The sequence below is a fragment of the Cherax quadricarinatus genome, chromosome 14 (assembly GCF_038502225.1).
Source record: "Cherax quadricarinatus isolate ZL_2023a chromosome 14, ASM3850222v1, whole genome shotgun sequence".
In the NCBI taxonomy this organism is placed as follows: Eukaryota; Metazoa; Arthropoda; class Malacostraca; order Decapoda; family Parastacidae; genus Cherax; species Cherax quadricarinatus.
Window position 1 is genome coordinate 49,141,867 of NC_091305.1, and position 18,807 is coordinate 49,160,673.

The window sequence follows — 18,807 nt, forward strand, 5'->3', positions numbered from 1 at the left end:
TATGACAATTTCAAAATAAGGACCAGAATGAACAATGCAGACATTCCTGGCTCTAAAATAACATTTTCTTTGTTAATCAGTCATGTCTCCAGGCCCCTGTGACATTACTCTTGCTTTTTATTTTGAAATTTTCTTCAAACAAAAAATAGAAGATTTACTGTTACGCAGACTACTGCAATACTGTAATAATTGTAAAAATTACATCAACCCATTCATGACTGCATATTAGAATGGCTACATGGACATTTATTGGGCAATGACATCATTTGTTTACTTTTGAACATTGGCAAAAATCAAACATTTCCCGTACTTTGTGCTTCATTTCCAGGTTCTTTTATAGTAAAATCAATCAAAATCACCTCTATTTCTATAATATATTTTCCATTCTATCAAATGAGATCAAGAAAACGAGAATACAACCATAAATACTATACGAAAATAGACCACAAAGTCGGCATTTTAACTAAAAAAAAGAAAACGGTGGGAGTTTTTTTTTCCTCATTATGCACTGCGTGCTCCAGGATTTTTTTTATATGGTGCACACTGACCACACAGACCCATTCTCTCACATGTGGGCCTACCAACTTTCTCCTGCTTGATTTGAAGCCGCTAGAATTTATGAGTATGTATATATATGTCAAACACGGTACCTCATAAGACGTATATATACGGCCGCGACAGTCAAAGGGTTAAACTTTCTATTATTGCCCTATTTTATTTTAGACATTACCTAATTTTATACTTTTCTTGCCCAATTTTATTTTATACTTTATTACCCAATTTTATTTTAAACTTTTCTTAACCTATTACTGCCAAATATTCAAGCTTGAATATTCAACTCCAACTTTTTTATTATCTTGTATACCATCTTACTATCATATTACTTACAACCATAACATTGCCATTTCTTTTATTTTATTATGCTTTTGCTACTTTAATTTGTAATTTTATCTTATCAATTTATATCTAGTTATACTTTAGTTCATGTAAACAATTAATATTAGCCTTAGTACAATTACAAAAGATAGTCTGGTGCTATTTTAACCCTTTCAGGGTCCAAGGCCAAAATCTGAAGTCACGCACCAGTGTCCAAGAAATTTTGAAAAAAAAAATTATTTTTTCTTACAGAATTAAAGAGCATATTTTTGTGAAGGTAATAAAACAAAAAAAATTAGAATCTGATCAGTACTTACCGAGATACAGTGCCAAGAAGTTTGTAGAAAATGATGTGGTGGCGGCAACATCGACGAATTCCACATACGCGTATTATATTATGTTGTTGTTTTAGTTGTTTTTTCCTTTCTTTTCCAATTTTTTTCTATTCCTACTAACATTTGGGGCCTGAGAGACCAATACTGTATATAATTGATATATATATACTCACTGTATTGAACACAATAACCGCACTAAAGTTATTATCATATTATTGTTTACCACTGTTGTTTATTACAATAAACATGCACAAATATTGTATAATACTAATGTTCTATCATATATTTACATATTTACAATCACTGGACATGGTTTTAAAACTGCTGGAGCTTGTGGAACTCCTTGAAACAAGGCACCATGCACAGAGGCACCTTACATTCCTCACACATAAACCGAGTGTCTTTGCGTCTTTGTTGCCGTCGTTTTGTTTGTGCACAGACAATGCATCTCTTCTGAGCAAATTTCTTTTGAGTTGAAGGAAGCTGTATTATGAAATGATCACCTTCTCTCCTCAAACGCTTGGGTATATTGTGATGAATTCGAGGACCATGTTGTATTGCAGGTGTTGTTACCTGGTACTTCATTATGAGTTGTCTGACAACAGACAAACAAAATTCACCATACGGTGGTCTGTTACCAGTCTTTATTTGGTACATATTATATGCATTCAGCATTGAAATGTCCATGAGATGGAAGAAAAGTTTCATGTACCACTTGTAACTCTTACGAACACAGTCAACAAAACCAATCTGCATGTCACACTTGTCAACCAAGCGCATGTTTTGTGTATAATCAATCACTGTCACTGGTTTTCGAATACGTTCATTAGTCACTCGATCAACTTTGCCACTGTCTTGCATTTCATTACGGTGAATGGTTGTCAACAATGTGACATCTCGTTTGTCATGCCACCGTAATGCCATGATGTCATTGGCAGTAAACACCTGCACGTCATCACCACGAACACCTGCATTGAGCCTGGGCATATGTTTACGATTAGAACGCACTGTGCCACACACATCTGTCTTGTTCACTCGCATGAAATCACTGAGTAATGGGCTTGTGTACCAGTTATCGGTATATAATGTATGGCCCTTACCAAGATAAGGTGCCATCATGTTTCTCACTACGTCACCTGATATACCCAATAACATCTTGGTATCTTTCAATGTTTTACTACCCGTGTATACAACAATATCCAACACCAGGCCACTGTCACAATCACAGAGTACAAACAATTTTATACCAAAGCGGTTCCTCTTGCTCGGTATATACTGCTTGAATGACAGTCTACCTTTGAACAAAATCAAAGACTTGTCAATTACAAGATTCTTGAATGGATAAAAGTATATCCTGAACTTTTGTTTGAGATACATGAAAACATTTCTAATCTTGTATAACCTGTCACTTCTGTCAGGCCTGGTTTTGTCTGAGAAGTGCAACATACATAACAGTAAGATAAACCTGTTCACTGGTATTATTTCACTGAAGGATGGGGTACAAATTAGCCGATCTGTGGACCAGTATGCTTTTATATTATGCTTATAGACGTGAGGCATAAGCATTATTGTTGCAAAAAGCAAATACATTTCTGCAACAGTCGTCTCTTTCCACCTGTGTAGTCTTGACTGTGGTGATAAGATCGTATTTGCCATGGTGTACTGAAAATACTTATTACTTTCCCTGACAATAATTTCCATCAATGGCTGGTCAAAGAATAATTCAAAGAATTCCAGTTCATTGGCCGTGGTTCCAAGGGGACAGGTAGGTAGAATTCCACTTTGAGAGTCATCAAAGTGGTGAGGGCTGGGAACAAAATTGGGATTTTGCTGCCAATCCCAGATACGGTTTGCTGGTGGATACTGGACATCATAGGCTGGTTGTACGGGTGGTTGTGGCGGGCTGGTGGGTGACGCTCCGCTTTGTCCTTGAACTGACGAGTCAGCAGCGTGGGTCCCCGCGTGGCACAGCGAGTCACGCATGGCGGTGCCACTACCACCACCAGCCCCACTAACACCATCCACTGATGTCTGTGGCCCATCCATGCCAAGTGTAGCCACATCATCCTCACTATCACTACCTAAAACGGGTGTAGGGCCACGGGATATACTCCGGGATGTACTCCGGGATGTACTCCGTCCCCTGGGCACAGCATAGGGCACACTACCCGAGCGCATGCGGCGGCGAACATACCGACGCTTCACTGGTGAATATGTTTCCTCACTATCACTACTCGAATGATCGTCAAGCGCAATAAAATCACAATCCACGTCAGAATCATCGTCATTACTGAAGTCAGAGGCCAGGCCACGGGAAAATATTAGTTTTCTCTTACGTTTAGGAACACCTGACCGTGAGTCACGAGTGCCCACACCAGAGGTAGAAGGTCGAGGATCGTCGGGGTTTTCTGCACTATTATCGATATCCTGGTCATTATTTTCGGTCACTAACTTATCAAAGCCGTAGAATTCGTCTTCATTTCCACTTCCATCAGTGTCAGAACTATCAGACAGGAAGAGGAGAGTCCCAATTTTCCAGGGAGTGAGAGCTGACTTGCGACGAGGCATGGTGAACAAGGGTGACTGAGCCGGCGTTCCCACAATGCTATGCAGGCGCCTAGATTTTTTGTTTATGGCGCACACCCACGGCGCAGACCCATTCTCTCATATGTAGGCCTATGAGCGCTTTCGCGCTAAATTTGATGGCGCTAGAATTTTGGCGTAGATCTATGGTTTGGACACTCACCGACCAGCCGTAGATCTACGGGACGAACCCTGAAAGGGTTAATTAGTAATTTTATCTTATTAGTTTATACCTAGATGTACTTGAGTTCATTCTAGCTCAATACCTAGTCAACACCAAATTCATTATGTTTATTAGTTACTACACTCTATTTGACCAATGTGCATTTGCTATATACAGGTCTCCCTCAACATTCGCGAGGGTTAGGGGATCAAGTGCCTTGTGAATGTTGAAAAATTGCGAATGTTTGGTGCCTCAATACATTGTAGGGAAATATAATACAATACTGCTTCCTTAACTTGTTGAACCATGAACATAAAATACATGAAAACATCATAAAATATTGTACTAAATACATACATGTTATGGTTTCATAACATGCATGTTATTAAATACCACTGCCTCAACCACTGCGGCATACTGCTCGCATTTTGGTACACTTTCTTTCTTCAATTCTATCGTGTTTCTCAATTTCTTTACCAAAGAGTTGGCACTAATAAATTTCTTTGGGCCCACGATTAATTATGTAGCATTTGCACTCAATCTACAAACACCAAACACAATGAATTATTGTGAAATGTTTGGAAGAGCGTGAAGACTAATACTCACTCCAGCATAAACAAAGCCACACTGACTGACGATACCTCAACCACTTCCTCCACCACTGCTTCAATCCTCGTATTTTTGTACAATTTCCTTTTTCAAGTCTATCGTATTATTATTATTATTATTTATTATTATTACATCATATTATTATTATTATTATTAGCAGTAGCAGAAATGTTCGATTCTTTGCAGTGTTCAAGAGTAAACATATGATGTCACCGTCCAATACCTGTCCGAATGGCCATTCCAATATGCAGTCATGAATGGACTGACATTATTTATATTGTAGTTTAAGGCAAATAATGAACAAACAAAACACTCACCACACTAAGTGGCGGGAGGGCTGGCTGCCAGCTGCGGGGATCGGAGGGAAGGTAGTAGGGACTCGCTGGTGGTGGGAAACTTAAATATGATTTGGCAGCTGGGAATTTGGCGGTTGGGAATTCATGAATGTGTGAAGCCCACAAAAGTTGAAAATGTGAATGTTGAGGGAGACCTGTATTTGTCCAAACATCCCACTACTACAGATACCAGTACTAGAACTCGCCACACTATACATGGTATAAAGAATTACTATTTAAACCTAAAAAGATGAATGATCATGTCAACCCTGATCTAAACCTACATAATCTAACACCCAATCAAAATTTATTGGAAAGTAACTGCCTTTATTACACAGCTTCACAAGCCAGCACTATCCTAAATATTGCTAAAAGTTTAACAGTTCTTAACTACAACATCAGGTCCTTAAACAAACACTATGATGACCTCCTGGCACTCCTTGATTCCCTAAAGACACCCTTCTTTTGTATTATTCTCACTGAGACCTGGCTTAAGCAGGACACAGCTGAAATCTACCCACTACCAGGATACACAGCAATCCACAACTGCAGACCATACTAAGCTGGGGGTGGTATTGCAATCTATTACTCCAACCAACTATCTTGTATTTGCACCACTTGCTATAGTAATGAATATAGAGAATATATTTTTTGCTAATTTTACTGTAAAAAAACTTAAGACTAATATAAAAGTCGGTGCCATTTACTGGATACCCCACACAAACCTCCCAAATTTCAGTGAGAAATTAAAGACACTAATAACAAACAGACAAATAAACAAGCACCACCTTCTCTTAGCTGGAGACTTCAATATCAACCTTGGCCTACCAGACGATCAGCCTGTAACTGATTTCATCAACAATATGAACAACACACTTCTCATACCAACAATAACTAAACCAACCAGGCTGATCAAGACAAGTGCAACCATAATTGACCATATATTGACCAATATACTAGCCCCCCTTAAGTCAGGGATAATCACAGACAGCACTACTGACCACTACTCCACCTTTCTCTTAACATCAGTAAACCACCACTGGAATACAACAAAGTTTCATTGAGACTAAATGACGAGGCCTCAATAAGTAATTTCAGAGCAGAGCTAGAGACTGTTGACTGGCCTACAGAATTCTCCAAGGCCTATGGTATTGACGATTGGACAGACATATTTCTGAAAAAATTACTTAGACTATACAACAAACATTGTCCTATAAAAACTAAACAGATCACGAATAAACGGCTTGGTTGCCCATGGCTAACTAGCAGCATACTGAAATCCACTGATAAGAAACACCAATATGAAAAGCAATACAAACAGGGCTTAATACATAACATATTCTTAAACACTATTCATCAGTTCTCACCAAATTAATAAAAAAAGCCAAACAAATGTACTACTCCAGCAGATTCACTGAAACAAGAGGAGATATAAAAAACACCTGGAAAACACTTTCCCAGATTCTGGGGACCCACAAACTAAAAAAAAATAAGGATATTGTCATCGAACAAAACACCACTGCATCCCATTGATACAGTTAACAAGATAAACGACTTCTTCTCAACCATAGGATTTAATCTCACCAGTAAAATCCCAGGTACCAATGCCTGTGCAAGTGATTACTTACATGGGAATTTCCCAAACTCCTATCTTGCACCTACTGAGCCCACTGAAGTCACCACAATTGTTAAGTCACTTAAAAATAATTCAGGGAATCTGTCCCACGTCCCACCATTATTGTACAAGCGAGTGGCCCATGTCCTTTCGCATGCTATTTCATTACTTTTTAACAAGTCACTAGAAACTAGCACTTTCCCAACACTACTCAAGACAGCAAGGGTTACACCAATACATAAAGGTGGTGACCCCCACAGATGTAAACAACTATAGGCCAATATCAAACTTACCATTGCTATCCAAAATCTTTGAGAAACTCGTACACAAGTGATTATATTCGTTTATAACAGCACAAAACATACTCAACCCCTGCCAGTTTGGCTTCAGAAAAAATAAAAGCACTAATGATGCAATTGAAAAAATGCTAGATCTGCTTTACACATCACTGGAAAATAAGGAATATCCATTAGGACTTTTTATTGACCAAAGAAAAGCTTTTGACACAGTAGATCATAGCATCCTACTCCACAAACTTGACCATTATGGAATAAGAGGCCATGCACTTGCGTATTTCAAATCCTACCTTACTAATAGGTATCAGTATGTCACCATTAACCCTTTGACTGTTTACGCCGTATAAATACGTCTTACGAGCCAATGTTTCTGACGTATTCATACGCACAAATTCTAGCGGCTTCAAATCAAGCGGGAAAGGCCTGGTAGGCCTACATGAGAGAGAATGGGTCTCAGTGGTCGGTGCGCACCCTGTGAAAAAAAATCTGGGACCCAGCGGTGCATTGTGGGAACGCCATCTTGTTAGTCCATTTTCACCATGCCTCTCGGTAAGAAGTTCCTCACTCCTCGGCGGATTGGAGGTCTTTTGTTCCCAAGTGATCGCTCTAACAGCGATGAAAATGTCAGTGACAGTGAATTCCAGGGTTTTGAAGTGAGTGTTACTGGAAAAGGTGCCCAGGATAACATAATTAGTAATGAAAACCCAGATGACCCACAACCTTCCACCTCTGGTGCTGGGCCGGCTTGTTCACGTTCACGTTCGCCTGTACCAGGACGAAAGAGGAAACTATTTGGTCGTGTACAACACCCAAATGTTAGCAGTGAATGTGATAGTGATAGTGATTTCAAGGTCATTGAAAGCAGTTCTAGTGACAGTGAGGGTGAATATTCCCCAGTGAAGCGGCAGTATGTACGACGTAGCATGCGGTCTGGTAGTGTTTCATATGTTGTTCCAAGGGAAAGGAGAAACTCTGGGAGCACATCCCGTGGCCCTACACCACAACCTGATAGTGAAGATGACGATATTGTTACGATGGGTATGAATGATGTGAGTGAGGGAGCAGGCAGTGGTGGTGATAGTGAGGGTGGCACGGCCCATGTGGCACCATCAGCGGGCCACGCTACTACCCACGCTGCTGACTCTGCACAACAACCAGCCTCACCCAACCCCACACTCCCACAACCTGCACAACCACAACCACGGTACAATATCCAGAACCCACCAGCAGACCGCATCTGGGATTGGCAGGACGGTGACGAGTTTGTTCCCAGTCCCCATGACTTTGATGAAACACAAAGTGGAATAAAGCCATCATGTCCACTTGGGAACAATGCTAGCGAACTGGACTGCTTTGAGTTATTCTTCGATGAACCCCTGATGGACATCATTGTCAGGGAAACAAACACATACTATGATTACACCATGGCATAAACAATTCTCTCACCAAAATCATGGCTACACAAGTGGAAGGAGACAACTGTGGCAGAGATGTACCTGTTTTTTGCCACAATAATGCTTATGCCACATGTGTATAAGCACACTGTCACCACATACTGGGCAACAGAACGCCTGATTTCAACTCCAGGTTTTAGTGACATTATAGGTGTCAATCGTTTCCTGATACTGTTACGTATGTTACACTTTTCAGACAAAACCAGGCCTGACAGAAGCGACAGGTTATATAAGATCAGAAATGTGTTTATGTACCTGAAACAAAAGTGCTGCATGTATTTTTATCCCTTCAGGAAGCTTGTTATTGATGAGTCCTTGATTTTATTCAAAGGAACTCTCTCATTCAAGCAATATATACCAAGCAAGAGGAAACGCTTTGGTATAAAGCTATTTGTACTGTGTGATTGCAGAAGTGGTCTAGTTTTGGATATCATTGTGTACACTGGCAGTAATACTTTGAGAGATACCATGAAGTTATTGGGTATCTCTGGTGATGTGGTTCGAACAATGATGGAACCATATCTTGGTAAGGTGCATATGTTATTTACTGATAACTGGTACACAAGCCCCTTACTCAGTGATTTCTTGTGAGTGAACTTGACAGATGTGTGTGGCACAGTGCGTGGTAATCGTAAACATATGCCAAGGTTCGACGCTGGCACTCGCAGAGGTGAGGTGCAAGCCTTTGCTGCCAATGACATCATGGCATTTTGGTGGCATGACAAACGTGATGTCACATTGTTGACATCAGTTCACCGAAACGAAATGGCACACAGTAGCAGGTACAACAGAGAGACCAATGAACCCATTCTAAAGCCTGCAGCTGTCATGGACTACAACCTCAATATGCGCTTAGTGGACAAATGTGACATGCAGATTGTGTTTGCAGACTGTGTACGCAAGAGTTATAAGTGGTATATAAAACTTTTTTTCAATCTTGTTGATATCTCTATGCTAAATGCTTATAACATATACAAGTTGAAGACCAACAAAACACCAAAATATGGTGAATTTTGTTTGTCAGTAATCAGACAAATAATCGCAAAGTACCAAGGAGCAGCACCTGCAACAGACCAGCGCCCACGAAATTACCCACACACGCAATCTCGTTTCAGGCCTGGTGATCACTACCCCATACGACTGCCTCCTACTACTGCCAAGAAAAATGCTCAGAAGAGGTGTTATGTATGTACACATACCACAAAATGCCCACAAACTGCAGAGACACTCGTTTTATGTGTGAGGAGTGCCAAGTGCCCCTCTGCATATACCCATGTTTCAAAGAGTTCCACAAGCTGCAGCAGTTCTAGGAACGTGTTCAGTGACTGTACATATGTATACATATTATGGAACAATAGTAATAAACATTGTTTTGTATTGTTTGTTTGTGTAAACAAAGTGTATACACAAACTAATAGTGATAAAGTTTGTTCAGTTACTGTGTTGTAAACAATGAGTGTATATTTGAACAATGCACCTTACATTAGTCTCACAGGCCACATAAGTTACTTGGAAAAGAAAAATATTGAAAAATGCAAGAAACCTTTGAATTAGAGTAAATAAAAGAATGCACCTGGAGAAGAGAGAAGTGTAGAGGAGAGAGAGAGATTTTGGGAAATGTTGAGTGAATGCGTGGGGAGTTTTGAATCAAGTGTGAGAGTAATGGTGGTTGGGGATTTCAATGCTAAAGTGGGTAAAAATGTTATGGAGGGAGTAGTAGGTAAATTTGGGGTGCCAGGGGTAAATGTAAATAGGGAGCCTTTAATTGAGCTATGTGTAGAAAGAGATTTGGTAATAAGTAATACATATTTTATGAAAGAGAGGATAAATAAATATACAAGGTATGATGTAGCACGTAATGAAAGTAGTTTATTAGATTATGTATTGGTGCATAAAAGGTTGATGGGTAGGCTCCAGGATGTACATGTTTATAGAGGGGCAACTGATATATCGGATCATTATTTAGTTGTAGCTACAGTTAGAGTAAGAGGTAGATGGGAAAAGAGGAAGGTGGCAACAACAAGAGGGAGGTGAAAGTGTATAAACTAAGAGAGGAGGAAGTTCGGGTGAGATATAAGCGACTATTGGCAGAAAGGTGGGCTAGTGCAAAGATGAGTAGTGGGGGGGGGGGGAGGGTTTAAGAGGGTTGGAATAGTTTTAAAAATGCAGTATTAGAATGTGGGGCAGAAGTTTGTGGTTATAGGAGGGTGGGGGCAGGAGGAAAGAGGAGTGATTGGTGGAATGATGAAGTAAAGGGTGTGATAAAAGAGAAAAAGGTAGCTTATGAGAGGATTTTACAAAGCAGAAGTGTTATAAGAAGAGCAGAGTATATGGAGAGTAAAAGAAAGGTGAAGAGAGTGGTGAGAGAGTGCAAAAGGAGAGCAGATGATAGAGTGGGAGAGGCACTGTCAAGAAATTTTAATGAAAATAAGAAAAAATATTGGAGTGAGTTAACCAAGTTAAGAAAGCCTAGGGAAAGTATGGATTTTTCAGTTAAAAACAGAGTAGGGGAGTTAGTAGATGGGGAGATGGAGGTATTAGGAAGATGGCGAGAATATTTTGAGGAACTTTTAAATGTTAAGGAAGAAACAGAGGCAGTAATTTCATGCACTGGTCAGGGAGGTATACCATCTTTTAGGAGTGAAGAAGAGCAGAATGTAAGTGTGGGGGAGGTACGTGAGGCATTACGTAAAATGAAAGGGGGTAAAGCAGCTGGAACTGATGAGATCATGACAGAAATGTTAAAAGCAGGGGGGGATATAGTGTTGGAGTGGTTGGTACTTTTGTTTAATAAATGTATGAAAGAGGGGAAGGTACCTAGGGATTGGCGGAGAGCATGTATAGTCCCTTTATATAAAGGGAAAGGGGACAAAAGAGACTGTAAAAATTATAGAGGAATAAGTTTACTGAGTATACCAGGAAAAGTGTACGGTAGGGTTATAATTGAAAGAATTAGAGGTAAGACAGAATGTAGGATTGCGGATGAGCAAGGAGGTTTCAGAGTGGGTAGGGGATGTGTAGATCAAGTGTTTACATTGAAGCATATATGTGAACAGTATTTAGATAAAGGTAGGGAAGTTTTTATTGCATTTATGGATTTAGAAAAGGCATATGATCAAGTGGATAGAGGAGCAATGTGGCAGATGTTGTAAGTATATGGAATAGGTGGTAAGTTATTAAATGCTGTAAAGAGTTTTTATGAGGATAGTGAGGCTCAGGTTAGGGTGTGTAGAAGAGAGGGAGACTACTTCCTGGTAAAAGTAGGTCTTAGAGAGGGATGTGTAATGTCACCATGGTTGTTTAATATATTTATAGATGGGGTTGTAAAGGAAGTAAATGCTAGGGTGTTCGGGAGAGGGGTGGGATTAAATTTTGGGGAATCAAATTCAAAATGGGAATTGACACAGTTACTTTTTGCTGATGATACTGTGCTTATGGGAGATTCTAAAGAAAAATTGCAAAGGTTAGTGGATGAGTTTGGGAATGTGTGTAAAGGCAGAAAGTTGAAAGTGAACATAGAAAAGAGTAAGGTGATGAGGGTGTCAAATGATTTAGATAAAGAAAAATTGGATATCAAATTGGGGAGGAGGAGTATGGAAGAAGTGAATGTTTTCAGATACTTGGGAGTTGACGTGTCGGCGGATGGATTTATGAAGGATGAGGTTAATCATAGAATTGATGAGGGAAAAAAGGTGAGTGGTGCGTTGAGGTATATGTGGAGTCAAAAAACGTTATCTATGGAGGCAAAGAAGGGAATGTATGAAAGTATAGTAGTACCAACACTCTTATATGGGTGTGAAGCTTGGGTGGTAAATGCAGCAGCGAGGAGACGGTTGGAGGCAGTGGAGATGTCCTGTTTAAGGGCAATGTGTGGTGTAAATATTATGCAGAAAATTCGGAGTGCGGAAATTAGGAAAAGGTGTGGAGTTAATAAAAGTATTAGTCAGAGGGCAGAAGAGGGGTTGTTGAGGTGGTTTGGTCATTTAGAGAGAATGGATCAAAGTAGAATGACATGGAAAGCATATAAATCAATAGGGGAAGGAAGGCGGGGTAGGGGTCGTCCTCGAAAGGGTTGGAGAGAGGGGGTAAAGGAGGTTTTGTGGGCAAGGGGCTTGGACTTCCAGCAAGCGTGCGTGAGCGTGTTAGATAGGAGTGAATGGAGACGAATGGTACTTGGGACCTGACAATCTGTTGGAGTGTGAGCAGGGTAATATTTAGTGAAGGGATTCAGGGAAACCGGTTATTTTCATATAGTCGGACTTGAGTCCTGGAAATGGGAAGTGCAATGCCTGCACTTTAAAGGAGGGGTTTGGGATACTGGCAGTTTGGAGGGATATGTTGTGTATCTTTATGTGTATGCTTCTAAACTGTTGTATTCTGAGCACCTCTGCAAAAACAGTGATAATGTGCGAGTGTGGTGAAAGTGTTGAATGATGATGAAAATATTTTCTTTTTGGGGATTTTCTTTATACCGGGTGGGTGGCAGTCGCCGCTGTTGCCATACGCACGTCACTTTCTGCAAACTTTGCAGCTCTATATCTCGGTAAGTACTGATGGCAAAAAATCTTTTTTTGCTTACAAGACTCAGAAAAATATTCCTAACATTTTCATAAGAAAAAAATAATTCTTTTTTTTTTTCGAATATTTGGCAACATAGAATGACAGTTTCAGAAAGGGGCCTGAAACAGTCAAAAGATTAAAGACAACTTCATCAACACGGCCACTTGATACTGGAGTACCACAAGGAAGTGTCCTTGGTCCCCTGCTCTACCTCTTATACATTAATGATCTTCCCAACGTATCACAACACTTACGTCATCTCCCACCCAAATCTTGCCACCCTCAACACCAATGTTAGCGAGGAGCTACTCAAAATATCTACTTGGATGACAGCCAATAAACTTACACTTAACTCTGACAAAACCTTCTATGTTTGGTAACAGAGCAGGTGTTCGACAACTTAGCATTAAGATCGACAACACTCTTATTGCCAGACATAATGAGGGCAAATTCCCAGGCCTGCACCTTGAAAGCAACCTGAATTTCAGCACCCTTATCCAACACATAACAAGAAAAGTATCCAAAATAGTTGGGATCCTCTCCAAGATACATTACTATGTGCCACAATCAGCCCTCCTCACACTATACCATTCACTCATTTATCCCTACCTCACCTATGCTATTTGTGCTTGGGGATCAACTGCAGCAACACACCTAAAGCCAATAATAACCCAACAAAAAGCTGCTGTAAGAATAATCACACAATCCAATCCCAGGCAACTCCCCCCCCCCCACTCTTCCCTGTACCGAACATCCACTTACTACTGTGCAACCTACATTTACAGAACCTTAAATTCCAGTATTAACCCTGACCTAAAACACTTTCTTGATAGTTGTGACATGACCCACAGACATAACACTAGACACAAAAATCTCTATGACATTCCCCCTGTCCAGCTAAACCTATACAAAAATTCAATGTATGTAAAAGGACCTAAAATCTGGAACACCCTACCTGAAAACTCTAGAACTGCAGACACATTCATCACTTTCAAAACTACCATTAGAAAACATCTTATCTCCCTGACACACCCCACAGTCAGCTAACTACATGAAAACTACCTAGTCTCTTGTATCATACACACACAAAAAACAACCAAGACCTCCCCTCGATATCTGCGATTCCCCACAATTCACACTTGCACTCACCCAATTGACTATAAACATAGAAACATGTAATACAACTATAACCTAATGAATCTTAAACTAGTCATAAGTTTGACTATGATACTCCAATATTGGAGCTTCAATAGAAACTATGCATCGTACCAAAACAAAACCATTCACTTTGCTAAATTTACCAACTGTAATGCAGTTCTTTAGCCTTAATACCAACATGCTGCATAATCTGTACCAATGTAGAGTTTTTAATTAATCTTAGTCTGCCCGAAATGCCTAGTCATGCTAGGTGTGATAGTGGCCCTCTCTGTAATTAGTATTTTATAATATGTAACTCCCTAGGTAGTAGGTTGGTAGACAGCAATCGCCCAGGGAGGTACTACTACCGTCCTGCCAAGTGAGTGTAAAATGGAAACCTGTAATTGTTTTACATGATGGTAGGATTGCTGGTGTCCATTTTTCTGTCTCATAAACATGCAAGGTTTCAGGTACGTCTTGCTACTTCTACTTACACTTAGGTCACACTACACATACATGTACAAGCATATATATACACACCCATCTGGGTTTTCTTCTATTTTTCTTACTAGTTCTTGTTCTTGTTTATTTCCTCTTACCTCCATGGGGAAGTGGAACAGAATTCTTCCTCCGTAAGCCATGCGTGTCGTAAGAGGCGACTAAAATGCCGGGAGAAGAATATGTAACTCACACAATATTCTATATGTAAACCCCACATTGCAATCTTTATAGAGAATGAACTTGTTTTGATTTGATTTGATTTGATTTGAACTTCATGCAACCCCCAATCCTGAGGTGTCTCCTGGTGTCGCAAAATTTAAAAAAAAAAATTATTTTTTCTTATGAAATGATAGAGAATCTTTTCCCGATTGTAATGACACCAAAAAAACGAATTTTGATGGAAAACTGACGGAATTATGCTCTCGCGAAGTTAGCGACCTCGGCGCTGTTTACAAATCGGCGATTTCGCCCACTTTGAGCCCTATTTTCGGTTAATTCTGTTGTGTCAGTCGCCCAAACTCATAGCTATTTCTTTAGAACTCCATTTTTTCTATCGATTCAGTACAAGAAATTGCCCATTTACCGATTTCAACTACCTAATAACATGGTCAGAAATTTGCAATTTGGCCAATTTCACGAAAACTAAAAAATATGACAATTTCAAAATAAGGTCCAGAATGAACGATGCAGACATTCCTGGCTCTAAAATAACAATTTCTTTGTTCATCAGTCATGTCTCCAGGCCCCTATGATATTACTCTTGCTTTCTATTTTGAATTTTTATTCAAACAAAAAATAGAAGACTTACTATTATGCAGACTACTACAATACTGTAATAATTGTATAAATAACATCAACACATTCATGACTGCATATCAGAATGGCTAGTTGGACATTTATTGGACAATGTCATCATTTGTTTACTTTTGAACATTGGCAAAAATCAAACATTTCTCCTACTTTGAGCACCATTTCTAGGTTCTTTTTATAGTAAAATCAATCAAAATCACCTCTATTTCTATAATATGTTTTCCATTCTATCAAATGAGACCAAGAAAGCGAGAATACAACCATAAATACTATACAAAAATAGACCACAAAGTCGGCATTTTAATTAAAAAAAACGGTCAGAGTTTTTTTTTCTCATTATGCACTGCGTGCTCCAGGATTTTTTTTATATGGTGCACACTGACCACACAGACCCATTCTCTCACATGTGGGCCTACCAGCTTTCTCCTGCTTGATTTGAAGTCGCTACAATTTATGAGTATATATACGTCAAACACGGTACCTCGTAAGACGTATATATACGGCCGCGACAGTCAAAGGGTTATGTATTGATCACAAAAAAATGTTCTTTTTGGCCTATAACATTCACAAAAAGAAAAACTATTTGGCCTATAACATTCACAAAAAGAAAAACTATCATTTCAAGAGAAATTTTTTTTTTTCAAATATTTTTCAACCCTGAGTGGGAGTTAAAGATAGAGGGTCTCGACCCTGAAAGGGTTAAGAAATAGGATGTCACAGATATATAAAACTGATATAGATCAAAAGTGTGAGAGCATGAAAAGATGTGCATGAATGTGTCATTACATGCTAATGTGATAAAGTTTTGTCTTGGCATCTCAGAAACCAAATTTATTTGATGTAAAGAGAGAAAACTTAACGAAGTCTTGTCACCTGCAGTGCTGCTGTTCAAGATGTGGAGATTGTGGTACTCCTTCAGTGTCTGGAATGTTAGCTCCTTCAAGATGGACTCTGGCTTACTCCTGCTTCCCTGCAATACAATAAACATCGCTAATAAATGGACTGAGCTTCAGCTTATGACAGTGAAAGGGTTAATCACTCTAGACTGGTTAGGTTGTCTTCATAAGGAAGACTCTGAAAAATTACTGATTTGGGTGTTATACATCCAGAACGAAATCCTCTGGCTGAGTTTGTGCCAAAAGTATATGAACACCCAATCAGATGATTTTTGACAATGCTTATTTAAATAAATAGGATATATATAAGCCACACATGTCATAGGAGGCAAACAAAATGCAGGGAACAAGGGGCTAGTAATCCCTTCTCTTGTATAAATTACTGAAATTAAAAAGAAAAACTTTCATTCTTCTTTTTAGGTCACCCTGCCTCAGTGGGATACGGATGGTTCGTTGAAAAGAAATAAATAACATAATGAACATATCTAATCAAGGCAGACCTCTATATGCTCCTCCACCCTCTCACTGATAACATGTATATGGTGTAAGAAAGGTAACAATGTAGGAAAAGTGTGGTAGAAAAGCAAGGATGTTACAACCCATCTTTCCCACCATCTTATTTGTTTACAACAGCTGATCACTGCAGTTGCCCAACTGGTCAATATTCCATCCCATCCTAGTTCACTAACAGGTAATACAAACCATGGCTCCATAGGATAACAAAGAAACATTAGCAAGTTATTATTGTGCAGGAAAGAGTGCTGAAGGTACAGTAAGCAAGATTTAAGAGAGGTGACAGTGACTGTCACCCATCAGGCCAACAATCCTCTCTCCAACAGCCAAGTATCCTCCTCAATCCCCAGTCCTTCCACATTCACAAGTAATTGATGTGTACAAGACGTGAATAATTGCTGACGAATGGAATGTTAATAATAACCCTACATTTTTTATCAGTTTCTACCAGAGAAACACACAAAGTGACTAAGCCCTGCCTAGTATGGGACAAGAGGAATATATTTTTTGACCTAGTAACCCAGAGAGTTAGTAACCAAGGATAACCCAATAAACATTTGTGCGATATCAAGTATAAATTAGGTGCTAAAATATCTAATCTAGTCTTCATAGTGTATTATACTTAAGAAATAATTAATTTTTTATTTTACTTTAGATATTGTCACCATACAATCATCTTTTTTAGTAGTCACACCAATTTATCTTCATAGATACTACTTTTCTCTTAATAACTTTTTTTTTTTTAACAAGTCGGCGGTCTCCCACCGAGGCAGGGTGACACAAAAAGAAAGAAAATCCCCAAAAAAGAAATACTTTCATCATCATTCAACACTTTCACCACACTCACACATAATCACTGTTTTTGCAGAGGTGCTCAAAATACAACAGTTTAGAAGTATATACGTATAAAGATACACAACATATTCCTTTAAACTGCCAATATCCCAAACCCCTCCTTTAAAGTGCAGGCATTGTACTTCCCATTTCCAGGACTCAAGTCCAGCTATATAAAATAACCAGTTCCCCTGAATCCCTTCACTAAATATTACCCTGCTCACACTCCAACAGCTCATCAGGTCCCAAATACCACTCGTCTCCATTCACTCCTATCTAATACGCTCATGCACCCTTGCTGGAAGTCCAAGCCCCTCGCCCACAAAACCTCCTTTACCCCCTCCCTCCAACCTTTTCGAGGACGACCCCTACCCCGTCTTCCTTCACCTACAGATTTATATGCTCTCCATGTCATTCTACTTTGATCCATTCTCTCTAAATGACCAAACCACCTCAACAACCCCTCTTCAGCTCTCTGACTAATACTTTTATTAACTCCACACCTTCTCCTAATTACCACACTCCGAATTTTCTGCATAATATTTACACTACACATTGCCCTTAGACAGGAAATCTCCACTGCCTCCAACCGCCTCCTCGCTGCACCATTTACAACCCAAGCTTCACACCCATATAAGAGTGTTGGTACTACTATACTTTCATACATTCCCTTCTTTGCCTCCATAGATAACATTTTTTGTCTCCACATACACCTCAACGTACCACTCGCCTTTTTTCATTCATCAATTCTATGATTAACCTCATCCTTCATAAATCCATCAACTGACACGTCAACTCCCAAATATCTGAAAACATTCACTTCTTCCATACTCCTCCTTCCCAATTTGATATCCAATTTTTCTTAATCTAAATCATTTGACACCCTCATCACCTTACTCTTTTCTATGTTCACTTTGAACTTTCTACCTTTACACACACTCCCAAATTCGTCCACTAACCTTTGCAATTTTTCTTTAATCTCCCATAAGCACAGTATCATCAGCAAAAAGTAACTGTCACTTCCCATTTTGTATTGGATTCCCCATAATTTAATCCCACCCCTCCCCCGAACACCCTAGCATTTACTTCTTTCACGACCCCTTCTATAAATATATTAAACAACCATGGTGACATTACACATTCCTGTATAAGACCTACTTTTACCGGGAAATAGTCTCCGTCTCTTCTACACACCCTAACCTGAGCCTCACTATCCTCATAAAAACTCTTTACAGCATTTAGTAACTTACCACCTATTCCATATATTTGCAACATCTGCCGCATTGATCC

The 18,807-nt window shown here is 39.4% G+C and overlaps 1 protein-coding gene across 3 annotated transcripts in view; it reads right to left on the bottom strand.

The window, feature by feature from the left end:
• The window catches only part of Nup160 (nuclear pore complex protein Nup160), a 418,270-nt gene that overhangs the window by 276,408 nt on the left and 123,055 nt on the right, over window positions 1-18,807 (bottom strand). For all 3 annotated transcript variants that reach the window (XM_070084997.1, XM_070084995.1, XM_070084996.1), the window contains exon 5: window positions 16,148-16,244. In XM_070084997.1, the coding sequence (XP_069941098.1) occupies window positions 16,148-16,244 (97 nt within the window). The remainder of the gene's footprint in view (window positions 1-16,147; window positions 16,245-18,807) is intronic.